The sequence below is a fragment of the Eleutherodactylus coqui genome, chromosome 4 (assembly GCF_035609145.1).
Source record: "Eleutherodactylus coqui strain aEleCoq1 chromosome 4, aEleCoq1.hap1, whole genome shotgun sequence".
NCBI lineage: Eukaryota > Metazoa > Chordata > Amphibia > Anura > Eleutherodactylidae > Eleutherodactylus > Eleutherodactylus coqui.
The window spans coordinates 53,885,390-53,905,544 of NC_089840.1; the positions used below are offsets into that span (position 1 = coordinate 53,885,390).

The window sequence follows — 20,155 nt, forward strand, 5'->3', positions numbered from 1 at the left end:
GGAGAAGAAGAAATGGTCACTTCCAGCCTGGACTGTGGCACATTCAATAAAAGGGACATTAACCCCTTAATGTGTCAAAGTAATGCATTATTTACCCCGAATGGTAAACGTCGCCACAAAATTATTATTTTTTTTAAATAAATAAAGTTCTGGCTGCCAGAAGAGGCAGAAAATATATATACCGTACATATTTTTTTTTTAATAAGATATTTTAGATTTTAAGAGTAATACAGAAAAAAAAACTATATAAATCTGGTATCATAGTAATCGCACCGACCCACAAAATCAAGTTATCATGTCATTTTTAATAGTGAGTACACCGTAGAAACAAGACCCGCACCCTTCCCCCTCCCCCAAGATGGTGGAATTTTGTTTTTTTCTATTTCACTCCACCTAGAACTTTTTATAAGTTTTTCTAGTACATCATAAGGTACATCAGGAGGTACACCCGCATGCTGCATGGTGATTTTATAAAACAACAGTCCTGGAATATACAAAGTGGGCCACAAAAACGAGCCCCGCACCGCACTGTTATGGAAGCTGTCCGAATGAAAATCTGTGTTGCCCATAACAACCAATCACAGCGCTGCTTTCATTTTACCTCAGCAGTATAAGAAATAGCAACCAATCACAGCTCAGCTTTCATTTTACCTCAGCAACATAAGAAATAGCAGCCAATCACAGCGCAGCTTTCATTTTACCTCAGCGGTATAAGAAATAGCAACCAATCACAGCTCAGCTTTCATTTTACCTCAGCAGTATAAGAAATAGCAACCAATCACAGCGCAGCTTTCATTTTACCTCAGCGGTATAAGAAATAGCAACCAATCACAGCTCAGCTTTCATTTTACCTCAGCAGTATAAGAAATAGCAACCAATCACAACACGGCTTTCATTTTGCCTCTGCAGGGTAACTTGGCTGCTATCGGCAACAAATATTACAGGGGAAGTTTTGAGTTTTCAATTTTTAATTCCGCCAATATTCGTCGCTTGGTGCTGATGAACGCTCATGCAAAATGTCACTCAAAGCGGACCAGAACTGTGGATTTATATACAATACAAAGAGATTCTGTGCTTTATATATAAGATTATGGCCGCCTGCAGACGGCCGGATCGGAGCAGCAGGATGCGAGCCCTGCCCCTGCACAGCCCTGCGGCTCACCGGCTCCCGGCGTCTTTTCTCTGCACTATGTTCCGGCTGCCGCCCAGCTGACGCATGCGCAGAGCGGAGCCAGCCCGTCACTAGTGGTGTTTCTGTGCGGGCCTCTGCGCATGTTTTCAAGCGGACAAATCGCGGCCGTCTGCATAGGATTACATTATCTAATGCAATCCTATGCAGGCGGGCAGGGGAAGAAATTCTGCGGGAAATCCCGCCGCGGAATTTCCGTTCGTGTGCAGGGGGCCTAAATAGTACTAGTAAAAAATACAAGTTACCCTGCAAAAGACATCCCCTCAGTCAGCTACGTTGATGGATAAATAAAAAAGTGTTTTATTTTTAAAAGTTGGGAGGCAGAATTAAAAATAAATTTAAAAAAAAAAAAGGGTCCGCATCCTTAAGGGGTTAATCTAAGGAGAATTTATGTGTTTATCAAAGAGAAGATGATCCCAGATCTCATGCAGAAGTCTGGACCCAGGAGAAATACAAATCACACCAGCCTGTGCGGTATCAGATGACTTCTAATTTATTCTAAGGCGTTCGCAGCTTATATACCATAAATGACATCACAGGAAAAGTACATACCTCCAAGATTAATAAGAATACATAATAGGCTGAAACTAAAATGATTAACATAAGTTACACCTTTTGAGGTCTAACTATAACATACAATGAGACTGTTATCAGTTCAGTGAAAAGGAATGCAAGGGGGGTCTGGGAGACTGTCTTATCTCCTGTCTGTCCCAGTACCATTCACAACCCCTTCGCTACTTATACTAGCATCATGCTATATCCTTCTAGTCTACAATCCAATAAAAGAACAATTAACTGATACATTGATCTACAATTTTCTTAACAGTTAACGTCCCATGTCATTAGGCGTCAGATAAATAATTCCCCACCTAACCCTGATGCAAATTGCGCTAATGGGAAAATGTACCCATCATGGCGCCAACACTGCTATGACTTCCAGGCTTTACGGACTGGTTCGGGGTGATGTCAGCACTGCATCCCCAGACCATGTGACGCGCCAGGCAGCGCATGCGGTATCACACTGACGGAGTAACATCTCCCTCTGATGCCAGCGCTGATAGGCTGGCTGGATTGTCTTTCAGCCCACGCAGTCCATATGTTAAGACATTTAAACCAGCCCCTTAGTACAAGGTTGCCGGTTCTGCTCCGTATGTGCTGACCATAAACTATAGTTAGTTTAGTACTTTGGGTTCTTAGGTCTCCCTAGACCCTATTCAGTGTCAGGTGTCTCACCTCGGACTGGTTCTCAGCCTCCCTCCCACAGTGGGATCGCCCTTTTCAGGGTGGGTGCTCTGCTTAAAAGATCAGTCTGGTTCACGCGGCTCTGGTAAACGAACTTATGCAGTCCTCTCTATTTGTTCAGAAAGACCCGGATTACCTGCCCACTGGTTTCACTGTATTTGGACCCAGAACTTGTCATCTCTGGCGGTGCTAACTAGTAGTACGAGACGTGACAGTACTGATGCACACTGCCAACAGCGGGCACCACACTCACCTCCGCCATTCCATCGGCTCCCGAGGTAGCTGCTGGGTAAGAGTAGAATAAACTGCAGTGAACAAACTCTGGTCTCCAGCACCTGTAAAACCACAACAACGTGAGATAGTGGCAGCGATAAGAGGCCCTCGCAAACAGGATCTACCAGCCGTAGTGTGTACAGGTGTATATATGTGTGATGTACACAGGATCTACAGGCAGCAGGGTGTGTATATGGAAGAGCAATACAGATTAATGTATATAGGGGAAACAATTAGTGCACGCACATGGTCAACACATGGCAGTGTATAGAGATATGTATATGGGGAGCAGAATAGGGGTTCATAGTCAAAACTGAAATAAAAATGATCTATAGGCGGCAGTGTATAAGGTGGATAAAAGGGAAGCAGTATGGTGGGGGGTATACAAAGGGATACACATAGATATGTGTGTGTGAGAAGCAGTACAGGGAACGTATAGAAGGGATATGACGTCATCACACAAAGGACCTGTAGATTGATTAAAAAGAACGGTGCAAAAGTAAAGTGGATTTCTCCAAAACAGCCAGAATGACATGAAAAGATAGAAGAACTCTTCAAGTTTTTATTGCACCTTGGATGTGGGCGCCGTTGGTGGCACTAGATGACCTAAACCAACTCATCTCCGCTGCAGGGAATTGATGACTGGGATATACTGGGACACATCTCGGCAGCAATGGAATACGGACTTGACATCTATCATGTCACCAACGGTCCCCTCGTTGAATATCTGTAAGGCGCAATAAAAACTTGAAGAGTTGTTCTATATTTTCATGTCATTCTGGCTGTTGTAGGTCAGTTCACGTACGGATAAATCAGCTTTACTTCTGCGACGCGAGTTCGGTTTACCTGCTCCTTTCAGGGAACAAGAAAGGTGAATCCGTGGCCGAATGGATCCATCTTATGACGGATCCGAACAGAGCCCGACCGACTCCACCGACTACAACGGGGTGCGTTCAGTTTCCGCTCGGCTGCCCGGAGGTTTACCAGAAGAAAAAGCGCTGCATATAGCGGTACTTCTTCCGGTAGTTTGTGCCGGGTCTGTTCCAGGGCAAATGTGAACACGGCTTTACTTTTGCACCTTTTTTTAATCAGCCTGTATATTCTGGGGAAGGACATGGAGGTGCACACAGGAGCTCCGGGTGTATATACCGACACGTATACGATGATGTACACTGCGCAGCCCCTTCATTAGAGGCATCTATCCAGTAGTGCGCTGAACGTTCTTTGGCCTTTAGTACTGCAGCAATTCACGTGGCGTCCATCCAAAAGGTAGCAGAGTGCGCCAAGAAATTCTTCCCCCCCCCCCACCACCACCATTACCCCACCTGGCTGAACTGCTGACACCTGACAAGGTAGCCCGGTGCTACAGAAATCTGCGTCCCCCGAGCAGGCGATGCTATCCGCTGTTTAGACTCGGGGCGTACTTGTAATTTAAAAAAAAAAAATTAATAAAAAATCATCCATGTTACTGTATGTCCGCAGAAAAAAAAGGCTGGTTTTGCATGCGTGTGTCACCCGTGTGCAGTCAGTCTCCTTCTATGTTTACTTCCGTGTGCCGTCTGCTTTTTATATTTGCAGGAAAAAAAACTGACACTCGATTTTTCTTCGCTTTGGAAAATCGGACAGCGTGCGGCCTGCGTCTGGGAGCTGCCCTATTTTTTTTTTATATCCCCTCGGACTTTAATAGGCAAGTCATAAATCAGATCAGAAGAGCGCATGCAAGGAGTTTTTCACACCTGTGGTGCGTGCAGCCGCGTAGAACATTACGGTTTTGCATGCTGACAAATAAAAAAAGAAAAAAACTATTGTGCCTTAAACATACAATTTTTGTGTTTTTTCCCCCTGCAGCCCCGCCATTCTGACAACTATGGCGCTGGAACCGGCTGTTATCCACCATCTGGTATATGTTATGAGGAGTTGTGCGTTCAGAAACAGCTGACTGTACGCTGCCTGTTCAATAGAACAGTTCTTGACATCCTCCTCTGACCCCTTTTGTTGATGAGTTGTTTCCCTCTACAGGATCCCCTGCTGCTGGATATTTTTCATCAATCCCACGATTCGCGGTTTACTCTCTACACCGTTACACTAGAAAACCCCACGCGGTCCACAGTGGAATCCTGACCCTGCTAGTCTAGCTCCGAAGGCCCGGCCACGTTGGAAGCCACACAGATCACTGGATTTCCATGTAATGGGGATTCACACTGAAACCTGTCACATGATTCTATGCTGCACGCCGCGATCACGGGGTCATTCACATACAGGGATGCTCCAATCGTGAAAGGAGACGCGTCTTAAAGTGCCCATTCAGGGTCTACATACTGTCATATACAGGCAGCAGGGCGTACATGAGTATATACAGGGCAGCGGTACACAGTAGGTTATATAGGGATACACAGGCAGCAGTACATATACATGGGGAGCAGTACAGAGGGGTGCGGTATACGTATATAACAGCTACATGCAGGCGGCACACACATATATACATGGGGAGCAGTATAGAGGGGTGCGGTATATGTATATAACAGCTACATGCAGGCAGCACACACATATATACATGGGGAGCAGTATAGAGGGGTGCGGTATATGTATATAACAGCTACATGCAGGCAGCACACACATATATACATGGGGAGCAGTATAGAGGGGTGCGGTATACGTATATAACAGCTACATGCAGGCAGCACACACATATGGGGAGCAGTATAGAGGGGTGCGGTATACGTATATAACAGCTACATGCAGGCAGCACACACATATGGGGAGCAGTATAGAGGGATGACATATATACAGGGGATACACACAGCTATATATGGAGGATGTTACATACTTATATAGGGGAGACACACAGAATGTACAGGACACACAGATTCTATAAGCGGCACGGCTCTTACAGGTGACTATGGGCTTGTTCTCCATGGTGTACACCACCCCAGGTTCTCCGTTTCCGGTCCCCCCAGGCCCCGCCCCTTCCATGGGCTCCGGTCCGGTCACCGCTCCATTCCGGGCTCAGCAGTCACCGCGCTGTCACTTCCGGCTTCCTCCTCACCCGGGCCAATCATTTCCGGGACAGACGGAGCGTTAGGATTCGTTAGAGGGTGACAAGGAGGTGTGGCTTGTAGTCCGCCGCTCATTGGTTAGCACGAGGAGAGGCGTGTGTGATAGCCAGGGATGATTGGCTAGGCGAGTAACACGTGATGCGTACCGCGTCGCCTTAGTTCTCTAGTCACGTGAGTGCCAAACGAACGCGTTGTCATGGAGACAAGCGAGGATGGGGACAGATGCAGGTACTAACTAGTGGTTGCCACTGAACCAAGAAGGTGAGGTGACCCCCATCATAGTCCTATTATAATAGGGGGGCTTTCTCTTTGTACATTTGCTTTGATACAGGAAGACATGCTCTCCGCCTGTAATGCCACCTGACAGCACATTTACCGGGCTCAACCGACCGCCCTGTGCCGTATATATATATACACGCCATTGTGGCTGAGTAGAGCGGTTTATGTCTGGAAAACGTGGAAGTGAAGGCAGAATTTACACTCTTGTTTTCTGCTTTCTACAGGGCGAGCGGCGATGGGTGTACATCTATCTACCGCTGTGGTACATTTCTAGGGTTACTGTGTCATTAACCCCTTCCCGACATGGGATGTGCATGTAAGGTGCTGGGACGTAGCGGGCTCAGGTAAGATACAGGTGAGTGACATGAGACTCCGAGCCTTTAAGCCCTTAAAGGGATATTCTGAGACCTTTTAAACTTTTTCTATGGATGGCCGATGGGTCATCTATAGATGTTTGGCGAGAACCTTCCGCTGAGATCCCCGTCAATGGGGCTCTGAAGCGTCTCCAAATGAATGCAGCGGTGGTCATACATGCGCATTGCCACTCCATTCATTTCAATGGGACCAACGGCGATAGCCAAGTTCAAGTGTTCGGCTATTTCCGCCAGTCCCAGTGAAATGGATAGAGTGGCAATGCACATATGTGACCACCGCTGCGTTCATTTAGGGGCGCTCTAGATGGACGGCCCATTGCTGGATAAAGGTCCTGGACTTTCTGCTGTGATCATCAACTCCTCTCCCAGGCTCTTATAAACAACCAATCAAGAGCCAAGGGGAGGAGTTGACGATCACTTGAATCGACCCCCTGGTCGTAGACTAACAAAGATGGCTGCACCGCTTTTCTGACTACCTGATGTACACTGTATGGATTAGTATGTATTGGTAGTCTAAGACACATGATGCTCCTATTGCATGTGCTGCTTAGCACTGGCCAATCAAAGCAGCTGTAGTGTGTTACGCTAATGATGCATACTACCCTGTTTCCCTAAAAATAAGACATACCCTGAAAATAAGACATAGCGTGAATTTCCAGAATTTTTGAGGATGTAAAATGATTTTTCAGGCTTTTTGAGGATGCTTGAAATATAAGCCCTACTCCAAAATTAAGCCCTAACAGTTAATTAAAAAAGTCAATTTAAATAGTGTCCAGGCAGCTATACATGTAAAAAAGTTAAACCTTTTTGAACAAAAATTAATATAAGGCACTGTCTTATTTTCAGGGAAACACTGTAATACACAGTAGGCATCAGGTAGGCAGTAGAGATGAGCGAGCGTACTCTGAAAAGCACTACTCGCTCGAGTAATTTGCTTTATCCGAGTATCGCTGTGCTCGTCCCTGAAGATTCGGGTGCCGGCATGGAGCGGGGAGCTGCAGGAGAGAGCGGGGAGGAACGGAGGGGAGATCTTTCTCTCCCTCTCTCCCGCCCGCTCTCCCCTGCTCCCCGCTGCGACTCACCTGTCAGCCGCAGCGGCACCCGAATCTTCAGACCCGAGCACAGCGATACTCGGATAAAGCACATTACTCGAGCGAGTAGTGCTTTTCCGAGTACGCTCGCTCATCTCTAGTAGGCAGAGAAGCTGGTGCGGCCATCTTTCTTTCTCCAGGACAATTTAACCCTTTTAGGCCGGCTGCACTCAGGCGATAAAATCGTGCCAGATTTGTGGGTATTTAGACGCACAAATATTAACCCCATTCTTCTGAATGGGGTCATAAACATGAGTGATGTTTTCCTGAATGGCACTGTGATGCGATGCTATGCGGGAAACCAATCTCAGCATGTTCTGTTTGGTGGTTGTGATGCGAGGCGGTTTTCCCATGATAATACCTTGCATCCCCGATGCTTTCATATGGTGGGGCGCACGATATGGGGCCGGATTCATGGCTCCATATTGTAGTCACCTGTGTAAAGCTAGCCTTAATAGTTAAAAGAAGCAAATTAAATGGAGAGAATATCAGAATTCTTGAAATGGTCAACCCTCCAGATCCCCTGCTACTTCTTAAATAATCTATGTAACACTGTCTTTCTGCTGCCACCACAAGGGGGAGCTCACTGCATCTCCATTTTTTTACGCTTCCCATTGACTTCTCTTAAAGGGAACCTGTTACCTGCCTAAAGCACCATTTATGGTGTAATTAAGTGAGGTGACAGGGAGACGAATGCAGTAATGCATTTGTGCAGCGTATTTGCCGGTACAATACACAGTGAATAGTAGTGAAGTTGGCCTTAAAGGGGTTTTAATCATTACAAAAAAATAAATTCCAAGCAACTGTGCCCAGCACAAAATAAATAAATAGCGCATACTTGCCCCTCTTCAGCTTCTCTGATGCTGGCTTCCTGGTGTAGAAGTCAAATGACCACTGCGGCTAATCAAAGACTGCAGCAACTCCTGGCATCAGCACTCACATCTGGGTGTCATAATGCCAGGAGTCTGGATGGTGACGTTGTGGCCTCTGATTGGCTGCAGCAGTCATCTGACTTCTGCTGGGCCATGCACCAGGAACCCAGGGCCACTACTGAGCTGTGTCACAGGGGCCCAAGGAGAGCGGAGTATACTGTAATTTTATTATTTTGCGTTGGGCCTGACTGCTTGAAAATTTTTTTTCTAATGATAAAACCCCTTTAACATTTTGAAAACTTTGTATAATTATTTACATCCAGATTTATTAGTTGGGATACCACACCAGACCCCCTAAACCTCAAAATAAATCTTCACCCCAGATTAGACTCCTAAATTTAATCGGACCCCAGACCAGCCAAAAAAATGAATTCAGACCCCAGATCATCGCTGCCAACAATGTCCCGACGCTGGCCAGATAACTTGATACTGATAGGGACATTTGATAAATAGATAGGAGTGCCACAGATATGTGACAATGGCTGCCATCACTACGCTATCATGAAGACACTACGGTGTGAGACCAGTGCCATTACCTCTGCACTGCTATGGCCCGCTGACCCGTCACACAGGCATACTTGTGGAGACCTTGTAGTGGAGCCGGCAGTGTAGGGAGAAGGGACAGAACTAGCTGGCCCAGACATACAGAGCCTTCCTAGCTAATGACAGGTTCCAATCTGAGGAAGTACTCCTGCCGCCCTGCACCAGAGTGAAGAAGCATTAGTGCAATCTGTCTGCCATCATAGATGAATTGGAGGAGACACTACCCTCTACCAATGCATTCATGATGGCAGGACTGCAGGGTCCCAGATCCGGACCTCGGTCCGTCAAATACCACTGATCTAGAGCTTCCGTAGTCTCCTCTAAGGGCTGTGATTGTGGAGTTGAAGTATCTAATCTTGGCGCAGTAGCCCATGCCAACCGGCATTGTGGGTAAGCCAAGTACCGAAGTGGGTGAAGGGTAACAATCGCCCAGCTTCTACTGTATCAGTCACTACAAAGTTGCAGACGGCTCTGGGAACTGACATCGGCACAAGAACTCTGCTCAGAAAATGGATTTTCGGGGTGGAGCAGCTGCACAAAAGCCTAGTATCAGCATGCACAATGCCAAGCGTCTGCCGGAGTGTTGTCTAGTACGTCATCGCTTGGCTTTGGAAATGCTGAACACTTCAAGCACTTAGCGATCATCTCTGGCAGTCCCATTGCAATGAATAGAGGGGTAGCGTGTATGAGCGACTCTGCTTCGTTAAAGGGGTTGTGCTAAGTTATACAGTTATTCCCTATCCACAGGATAACTTTATGATTGGTGGGGGTCTTACCGCTGGGACTCGCATCCATCCCGAGAATTGGGGCCCAGTGGGTCCCCGTGTGAATAGAGCGGAGGTCACACAGGCATGCTGCTGCTCCGTTCACTTCAATGACAGTGCGAGAGGTTATCGGGTTCAAGTGCTTCGGTAATCTCCGGCGCTATCACTGAAGTGAATGGAGTAATGGGGCGCCTGTGTGACCCCCGCTCCATTCACCCAGGGAGCCATTGGACCCCCATTCTCGGGATGGATGATAAAGTTATCCCCTATCTTGTGGAGAAGGGATAACTTTATAACTTGGCACAACCCCCTTAATTCAGGAACCTATGGGACCCCCGTTCATGTGATCGGTGAAGATCGCGCACAGGATAGGGGGATAATTCTATTTTGTGGAACAACCCTTTAAATATTACAGCATACAAAGACATTTTATACAATATTCACTTCCACCTTTGTAGTAATTTGGGGAAGGCCCTCTCCTGTTTCACAATGTCACGATGACTGCAGCCCCTGTGCACACAGCGAGCTCCATAAAGACATGGGGTGAGGGGTTTAATGTGAAGGAACTGGAGTGATTGCACAGAGCCAAGATGTTAAAGGGAACCTGTCACCTGCCGAAAGTACCATAAACTTATGTTGCTGTTAGGGCAGGGAGCTGGGTGATGTGTTTTTTCATACTTTTTTTCTGCTTCCCGATTCCTGCGGCGCTCACCATTGAAGTCCGTGCACTAGCCAAAAATCTGATGCTTTTCAGATTCCGGTGCCTGTGCTTTCCATAGACTTGTATAAGAGAGCGAGCGCAAGGAACTCTGAAAAGAATTGGATTTTCGTCTGGCATATGGACTTCAGCGGTGGGCACCAAGGGAAGCAGGTGGGTATGAAAAGTACATCACCCGGCTCACCTCCCCTAACAGCACCATAAGTTAGTTTATAGTGCTTTAGGCAGCTGACAGGTTCCCTTTAACCTCCTGTAATAGGCTGATTGTGAGCCAGACAGCCTCCTCCAGCTTCAGCGCCTGACTTCACAAATGTGGCACAAATGCCCACAGACACCCCAAAATCCTGTAGAAAGCCTTCCCAGAAGAGTGAAGGTTGCGATAGCTTACAACTACATATTTAAAGGGTTGTACCAAAATTACAAGTCATCCACAGAATAGGAAATAACTTGCTGATCTTTAGGGTTCTCACTGCTGAGACCATCACTGACTTCAAGAACAGGGGTCCCGTGTCCCCCTCTGCCTGTCACAGCGAGGCTTCTCTTCCCGCAGTGACGTCAGAATTAATGGAGTGCTGGCTGATCATGTGCGGCTGCCACTCCATTCAACTCACTGGGGCGATGGAAATAGCCGTATGCTTGCCGCTCGGCTATCTTCGCAGTTCCATTGAGAGTGAATGGGAGCGTCAGCGTGCTTGCATGACCAGTGCTCCATTCAGTCTCTTTCTCAATGCGGGAAGGGGGGGGTGCAGTAAGCCTGCAAGAGGAAGTGGGGGGGGGACACAGGATACCCGTTCTCGAAATCAGTGCTGGTCTCAGCAGTGATTCCACCACCAATCAGCGAGTTATCCTCTATCCTGTGGATAGGGCATAGCTTGTAATCATGGTACATCCCCTTCAACATCAATGCTTCTAAATTGGGATATACATGTACAATAAATCAAAATGCTAACGACCACCTGTCCGTGAGTGAATGACTGTGTGAGTTACATGTGATGACATCACAGTCATGTGATCAGGGAGCAGCGCTCAGAGCCCCGGTGACTGATCACATGACAGTGACATCAGAAGTCCTGTTAGCACACGGCTGCTGTCTGATTCTGCTGGTTTAGGACATGTGACCAACTCCAATCCCTTTCACTATATTATATTAGTAATTGCGCCACCAGAAGCACTGATACAATAATTTCGTAATTACTCATTACTATATAACCGTGAAACAGCCTGTCTGTACCTGGGTATCATTTCCTTCTGGAGAAGACCCAGGTTTTGGCTTATATTCCCAGTCATGTTAGAAGGTCTGACATTGACTTCATAGGAAAGCTGTCTTCCAGTAGGTGGTGCTGTTGAGGCACCGTACCATCTCACATCTGAAGATATATAGCAGGGGTGTCAAACTCATTTTCACCGAGGGCCACATCAGGCTCATGGTGACCTTCAAAGGGCCGATTGTCAGGCAGTATAGTAAGGGCTCGTTCACACAAGCGTATTTGCGTACATAATATGCAGTGAATAGAAGCCATTAATTTCAATGAGTCATTCATATGATGTATATTTTCACACAGCACCCCAATAGGCCATTGAAGTGAATATGCCGCACAAATACGTGGTGAATGCGCAGGAAACCTGTGTATTCACTGCATATTTGCGCACTATTTGGGCCCATCTGCGTTCTTTTTTGATTGCCCAAATAAGCGGGCATAAGCGATTTTGGATTGCACAAATACGCAGCGTATTTGTGCGACTGAAATACGATTACGCCCGTGTGAACGAGCCCTAATAGTGACCCCTATAGTGGTCGCAGTAGTAAAAGTGACCCTTATAGTGTTCGCAGTAGTAATAGTGACCCCTATAGTGCTCACAGTAGTAATAGTGACTCTCATAGTGGCCTCAGTAAAAATATTGACTCCCACAGTGGGCTAATTAGTAACCGCGTTCCCCACAGTGACCACAGTAGAAATAGTGACCCCCACAGTGGCCCCAGTAGTAATAGCAACCCCCACGGTAATATTAACCCCCTCAGCAATATTAACACCCCCCCCCCAGCAGCAATATTAACCCCTCACCAGCAGCAATATTAACCCCCCCCTGCAGCAATATTAACCCCCCAATCCATATACTTACCTCCTCCTTGCTGTCAGCGCCGCTGCCCCTCTGCTCGTGCTGAGCCCGGGTGCACTCTGATGTCAGTGTGTAGCCCGGAACGCTTCTTCCCTGAGTCCTCGCCTGCAGAAATGAAGAGCAGGGGACTTAGGGAAGGAGGATCCCGGCTGCACACTGACGTCAGTGTGCGCCGGGATCAGCGGTAACAGTGTGATTACCAGCGGAGAGCCGTGGCACCCCAGCTCGTAATTGCTTCAGTGGAGCGGCTGTCGGCACGCCGCGGGCCACGTAACATGAGGCAGCGGGCCTTGTGTTTGACACAAGTGATATATAGGAAACTTGGCAGGACACATTTGTGAAGGAGACTTATTGCACATATTCTACCAATCTGCAGCAGGTTCTTGGACTAAAATTGCAATGCTGTAATATCGACTCTCCTTTACTTACCTACAATTATTATTTTAAATGCCTTTTTTAACTTTCAACAGCCAAATGGACGGAACTCACCCGTGTAAATAACGCATTCATTTCAATGTGTTTATTCACGTGAGACCAGTAGATGTGCGAGGGCCACACACGAGAACACCGGACTCAGGACGCCAACGACAGACCGCCAGTAGAGAGGATCGTTTGATCGTCCGACAACACAAACAGCTCCAAGTGGTTTGTTGTCCACCATCCAGAGTCAGGGGGCGCCATCGTTACACTCCTGTGTCTGTCACAACCATTTCCAGGACATTTGGTCTCACAGCTCCCATTACATGTACTGCCTGTGACACCCACCATCGCCTCCGTTTGCAGTGGAGTCATGAATGACTAAGCTGGACTGCTATAGAATGGAACCAAATTGTCTACAGTGACAAATCCAGGTTTAGTTTGGGCGCTGACGACGGCTGTGTTCGTGTCTGGAGACCTCGGGGTGAGCGTCTCAATCCTGCCTCTGCTGTGGAGCGGCACACTGTGCCCTCTGCCGGTGTGACAGTCTAGGGGGGCCATCACATACGACAGCCGGTCACCCCTAGTAGTGGTAAGAGGGACAATGACAGCTCACCGATATGTTCAGGACATCCTGCAGCCACGTGTTCCTCTTCCAAGAGGTATTTCCCAGCAGGATAATGCTCAGCCGCACACACAAGGGGTCACAGGAATGCCCCCACAACATTGTCACACTTCCATGGCTGCCCGGTCACCAGAGTTATCGCCAATAGAGCGTGTATGGGATGCCAACTTCGATACCTTACGAGTTTCCACCATGTAGAAGCTCAGTTACAGCAAATGTAGACTGATGTGCCGCAGGATACCATTTGGAACCTGTATGCCTCCATGCCTGCCCGTATCACATCTCGTATCCAAGCTAGAGGCAGCCCAGCATGGTACTAGAGCCTCCATGCCCCCCGTATCACATCTTGCATCCAAGCTAGAGGCTAACCCTTTTGCTCTTATATTGTAATCACGTCCTTATAGGAATGTTATAATCACAGAGAACGTTTCATTTGATTCTGACAACTCCTTTTAGGGGATGGAATATTTTTGGACCATTACAGGTTGCAATTGCAGTTCTCAGAGGAAAGATCTGTTGGGCAGTCGCTTTTGAGTTAGAGACAAGAACCCCCTCCCTATGCGGTTTCTATTGGTAAATCCCCACTATTGTGCTGCTGGTAGAAAAGCAGTAATTTCTAATGTTAATCTGTTTTTCCTTAGAGTACTTTCACATAAACCAAGTCACCTGAGTAATCATTGTCAAGCGCAATGTCAACACAATTATCGCTCCTGCGTGATAGCACATTAGCAATAATCCTTGGAACGGCTCTCGGGCACTTAAGTGGCCGACCTTCATCCCATGTGCAGGTTCCCTATGTCCTAATAGCAGCACATGCTTCCCACCTGTTATATAGGACTACTTTTAACCACATGGTGGAAGAAGCTACTTGTCTTTCCTATAGAGTCAATTTAATTAAAAATTCCATCTTCCTACTAGTACACAGGGACAGAAAAAAAATCCTCAGGAAGCTGATAGGCATATTTAACCCATATATAAATGTCCATAATACAGACAAATATCCCAGCCCGACCGCAGGCATCCTGACCGAAACGCAAATCGTTAAAGGGGTTGTCCCGCGCCGAAACGGGTTTTTTTTTTTTTCAACCCCCCCCCCCGTTCGGCGCGAGACAACCCCGATGCAGGGAGGTAAAGAAAGCTCACCGGAGCGCTTACCTTAATCCCCGCGCTCCGGTGACTTCTCTACTCACCGCTGAAGATGGCCTCTTCCTCCGTGGACCGCAGCTCTTCTGTGCGGTCCATTGCCGATTCCAGCCTCCTGATTGGCTGGAATCGGCACGTGACGGGGCGGAGCTACACGGAGCTACACGGAGCCCCATAGAAGACTGCAGAAGACCCGGACTGCGCAAGCGCGGCTAATTTGGCCATCGGAGGGCGAAAATTAGTCGGCACCATGGAGACGAGGACGCCAGCAACGGAGCAGGTAAGTATAAAACTTTTTATAACTTCTGCATGGCTCATAATTAATGCACAATGTACATTACAAAGTGCATTATTATGGCCATGCAGAAGTGTATAGACCCACTTGCTGCCTCGGGACAACCCCTTTAAGCTGTGCTCTACAGTGGCAAACCTTCAGAAAAGCTTGATCTTTCTTGATAGAGAGCAACATCATCCTCAGCCAAGGGAGAAACCAGTTGTGTTAGTGCTGGATGCTGAAAAAGCATTTAATAACGTGAGTTGGACCCAGCTGGGGATGGCGTTGGACAAGATGATTATCCTGGGTACATTTTTCTTACTGGCCTTTATGCTATTCCGAGAGCGACAGTGGTGATGGGCATGGTGCTGTCGGGGCCTTTCCATCTGTATATGGGCACGCGTCAGGACTCAGGGATCATCACCGCTGCTACCTGATATAGCTGTTTCGCTTGATGGAAATTTGTGTCAAGGCATAAAAGTGAGGACGAAGGAACTCAAAGTGGCATTGTTCACCGATGATGTGATTTTGTTTCTGGCCAATCCACAAAAACGGTTGTCCAATGTATTGATGGTTTGGTAAAACATTTGGGATATAAGGTAAATGTGCATAAGAGTGAATTATTGGAGATAGGCAGGTCAAAACTGGCTTACTGGAAGGAAGATCGAGCCGGGCCTATTAAATGTGTTCCAAATCATATCACTTGTTTGGGCTTTAAAATTGGGAAACCCCCCTTATACTTTATATACCTTGACTTATCCTCCTGTATCCATTAAAATGAGTTTGGACTCACAACACATCTGCATGGTGGCCACAATCTATATAGCTTCCCAATGGCTCCCACCCACTCTTACACTGAATCCGGTTATTACAAGAGTCTCAAGAATGATGATGTACGAAAAGCTGTTGGCCATGAGGGAAGATAAAATGGAGCTATTCCTCAAAACGTGGCAGCCATGGGCAGCTTTTCTCCTCCACAACCTGATGGCTGCGATTGTTTTTTCGACTGCTGCTCAGCCAATCAGTGAAGCAATCACAGCCATCGCATTGGTTCTCAAGCGCTGCATTAATTGGCTGAGCAGTGCTCGAGAACCAATCAGAGCCATCGCTTCCCGGAGTGGGATTTTTTGAATCTTGTAACTAAGAAGTGATCTTCTGTGGGCGGCTGAGAACTGTAAAAAGCGCCCCATAGCTCTGGAGAGCATTGGAAGGGACCCGGACTGAGCCCCACAAAATTAATATAAGACAGGGTCTTATTTTTGGGGACCCACTATTTTAAGTAATAATAAATGCACGCTGAAGTGAAACGTACTGTAAAATAATGCATAGAGCTCTCTACGGATGTTATGTCAGCTTCACCAGCATTTCCAAATCACTGCATCGCGAATGTGCCAGACACCAATGACAGTGGTGCGGGGTCTGGGAAGGGTGTTATACACAGCAGTTCTGGAAGCGGTTAGCAATTCCATATCTTCTCTCTGGACCGCTGCCTTACCTCTGTCACCACAAGCCAATGGTTAGACCTCCAGAGAATGAACAGATCGCTCCAGGCGAAAGATCCCATCTATGAAACACATTATTCTGTCAATAGCAAAGCGCAGCTTACTTGGGAAGTGGTTGCATCCGGAATAAATCGCTCAATTAAAAGCCCTATTTGCTATTGATGGGTTAGACATGGAGAGACAAAGAGGAAAGCACAGAAATTGGCCAAATGGAGAAAATCTATTACTACACATTTGACTCGACCAGAAATTAAACACTTTGTTACGTCCTTCACACATATTTCATGGACGATACTGACTCCTTAAAGGGGACTTTGAGTCTCCTTCAGGTAGAAGTTTGTTTCTCGAATGTATCGAGTTTAAAGGGAACCTGTCATCAGGGTGTTACACTGCAATCCACAATAAACCTTTAACAGCGTTGCTAATGAGATTTCCTTATTGCTAATTAGTCTTGCCAACACATGCCTCGCTACCTTTAGCACCTGAGTTGAAGAAAGTCAGATATTTCCCTTGGCGCCGTGCCAGGCAGAACACTGTTCTTCATTGGCATGCATACGGATTTCCCTTCTTCGCTGTAATCCCGCACAGACGCCTGCTCACTGGCAGAGACTGCCGCTGCATACTCTGCATGCGCCTTCAGGATAGTTACTTTCATCATCATCATCAAACCTCAGACGCAGTGGGAGTAACAACCTCATGGAGTATGCGCAGTGCGCAGTTCACCGCTGAAGTCACAGCTAGCTGAGAGCGGAGGTACGCAGACACGGCTTGCTCTGGCGCCTATGTGGGATTATAGCAAAGAAGGGAAATTCGTATGCAAAATCTCACTCATTTCGCCTTACTAAAATACAGTGCGTGAAAACTTCAAAAGCAGATAGTAAAGGTACCGGGGCACGGGTTACAAAGCCAAAAAGTGATAAGAAAAGAGAATGTGGTAATATACTGGTAGTGAAGGCGCAACACTCTAGCTTTCAACTAGCTTAAGGCTGGGTTCATACGCGACGGATTTGCCGCGAATATTCCGTGCGGTTAATCCGCCGTCTGTTCCTAATCCCGGGATTAGCCAGCCATGTGAACGAGAATTTACAAAAATCTCGTCCACACAGGGCGGCAAAGCCGGGTGAGACAGGCGATGCTGTGCGGAATTGACAGCCGCAGCATGTCAATTTTGTTTTTTCCGTTGCAGCCTCACTCCTCTCTATCGGGAAAGAAAGCTGCAACGAAATGCTGGTAGCCGAAGGTTTTGAAGCTGCGGCTCTCCTGCAGGCTTTTTGGTGCAGCCACAGTGCAAGATTTCTGCGTGATTTGCGGCCCGTGGGAACCTAGCCTAAAGGTCTAAGATGCGACAGTGAAAGCACTCCTTTTCTATTTAGCATAAAGAACCAGCAAGTGAATACGCGTTTCGGGGTCGAGCCCCTTCGTCAGTTCGGCTGGATTAAACACGATAAAATGCCTGGGGGGGTGACACAATTCCAAAGGTTTTTGGATGTGCCGGAGGACCTGTATGGGGCAGGAAGCACCTCTTTCGTCCCTGTCTTCCTGCCACATACAGGACTTCTGGCAGAACCAAAAACCTTTGGAATGGTGTTAGCCCCAGGCATCCTGTTGTGTTTAATCCAGTGCTATCGTATCTTGGACCTTTAGGCTGCCTGTCCACGGGGGTTGCAATATCCCGCGGCGGATCTCCGCCGCCCAGGAGCAGGAGCCTGCTGACGAATCTCCGCGGTGAGCCTATCTGACAGATCGTTTCACTGCAGAGAATCGCGGTAATTCACAGCATGCTGCGATTTGCCGGCCACGAGCAGAGAATCGTTATGATTTTCCGCTTGTGGACAGCGGGGTTACGTTTTCCATAGCAAGACTATGGAAAGCGTTCACTGCGTTCACTGCGGACGCATTATCGCCATGGGGAACACAGTGAAAATTTGCCTGTGGACAGGAGCCCTTAGCTTTCAACTAGCTTAGAGTGTTGCGCCTTCACTACCAGTATTTTACCACATTCTCTTTCGCTATTCTCACGCCCACCTTGGTGGAGTGTTATCTGGTTGGCAGCACCTCCCTCATTCGAAACACATTTTTTACTCCAGAGCTATTTCACCGCTCTCACTGGGTCTTGCTCCACCCTCCTTTTTTATCTTTATCCCTCAAATAGTGATAAGCACACCTTCATAGGGACGTGTTTTCACTTGCAATACACAGAGTATAGAACCCGTTGATTTTAATGGGTTCATTCACAATTCCGTATTTTGCGTGCGCACTTCGGTCACTCGGTCTCACACACACACTCTCACACACACACACTCTCTCACACACACACACTCTCACACACACACACACTTTTCTGGGCATTTGTGCACCAAGGGTCCCCATAGAAGTCGATGGGGGATGCGCAAATGTGTGCGCAATACGCAATTTGATGCGTGAAACACTGTATAATTCCAATGGAAAAAGAACACATCTGGAACTAACCAGCCATTCCAAGCGGTGCCTCTTGTTTGCTGCGTGCGGGTGAACATGCCCAGCGGGCAGAAAAAGTACGATGCAATGTGCCGTTGGGGGGCACGAAAAAAGCATAGTTACGAATCCAAATAAGCCCGTGTGAAGGAAGTCTGATTAGCAGCACCATTAGAAGTTTATCGTTGCATTGTAATGACAGGTTCCCTTTAATATGCATCTCTGTTGGGGATCTTGACTCGCCCGTGGGAAGCAGAGCACCTTCCTTTCACTTGGGATTATTTGAGTTGCTTTACTTGCTCTCTGGAGCATTGTACCCTTTCTCATCATTTTGCAAGATTGCAATATTCATAATTGTTGATTTGAAACGGTTTAATTAAAAAAATTTAAAAAAAATCTATGCTTTTTCATCCAGGTCGCCTGTAAACACACCCCTGGAATAGATAAAGGTAACATTACTGGGCGATCAGGTGCAGAGACGTATCAGATGTCTGAGCTCTATTCCATCTCCTGCTGCCTTTGTCCATAAACAGCAGGTACGGCGGGTTTCACATTACATTTTGTGAAACCAGCACTGGTTTCACAAAGGACTCAAGAGTGTGCCAAAAAAACATTCCCCACCCGACTACTCCACCTCCAAGAACCTGAATTGTTGCCACTTAAGAGGAAGGGTTGATTAATGCATGCTGCAACATAAATCTGGATTGGTCTGACTAGGCAATGTTTTTCTACTTCGTGAGCTATAATTGTTGCACCCTTTCCCCACTGGAGCGGTATCTGTTTCTGTTAAACATCGGCACTCAAACTGGTCGTCTGCAGTTATATCGCATCGGTGCTAAGACATGACACTTTGTGTTCAGACAGTGTAGTTGGGGCACTGTTGTCGTTGGCTGCATTTCGCTTGACTGCACATAAACAAAAGGGGTCAAAGGAGGATGTCAAGAATCGTTCTGAGGACCTGGTTATGTTCACAGGATCCCCTTTGGTTGAATATCTTCCTTGATCACACCATTCCCTGTATACTCGCCCTAACAAAACCCCACAAGGCTGGCAGTGTATGACATCCTGGCCCCAGATAGTCTAGCACCGATGACCAGGCCTCAATGGAACTTGCTCAGATCACTGGATTTTCCCATTCTACGGTGGATTCACAAAGAAACT

The 20,155-nt window shown here is 47.2% G+C and overlaps 1 protein-coding gene and 1 long non-coding RNA gene across 3 annotated transcripts in view; one reads left to right on the forward strand and one right to left on the reverse strand.

The window, feature by feature from the left end:
- Window positions 1-5,754, reverse strand: part of TRAPPC10 (trafficking protein particle complex subunit 10) — a 30,906-nt gene extending 25,152 nt beyond the window's left edge. For both annotated transcript variants that reach the window (XM_066599441.1, XM_066599440.1), the window contains exons 1-2: window positions 5,596-5,754; window positions 2,685-2,766 (exon numbers count right to left, since the gene is read on the reverse strand). In XM_066599441.1, coding sequence (XP_066455538.1) covers window positions 2,685-2,766; window positions 5,596-5,677 — 164 coding nt within the window. In that variant the 5' untranslated portion in view covers window positions 5,678-5,754. The remainder of the gene's footprint in view (window positions 1-2,684; window positions 2,767-5,595) is intronic.
- A 143-nt stretch (window positions 5,755-5,897) lies between these two features.
- LOC136625333 (uncharacterized) lies at window positions 5,898-14,837 on the forward strand. The gene is made up of 3 exons (XR_010792538.1): window positions 5,898-6,021; window positions 6,264-6,394; window positions 13,050-14,837. It is a non-coding gene; the product is annotated as an uncharacterized lncRNA (long non-coding RNA).
- The last annotated feature ends 5,318 nt before the right edge of the window (window positions 14,838-20,155 follow it).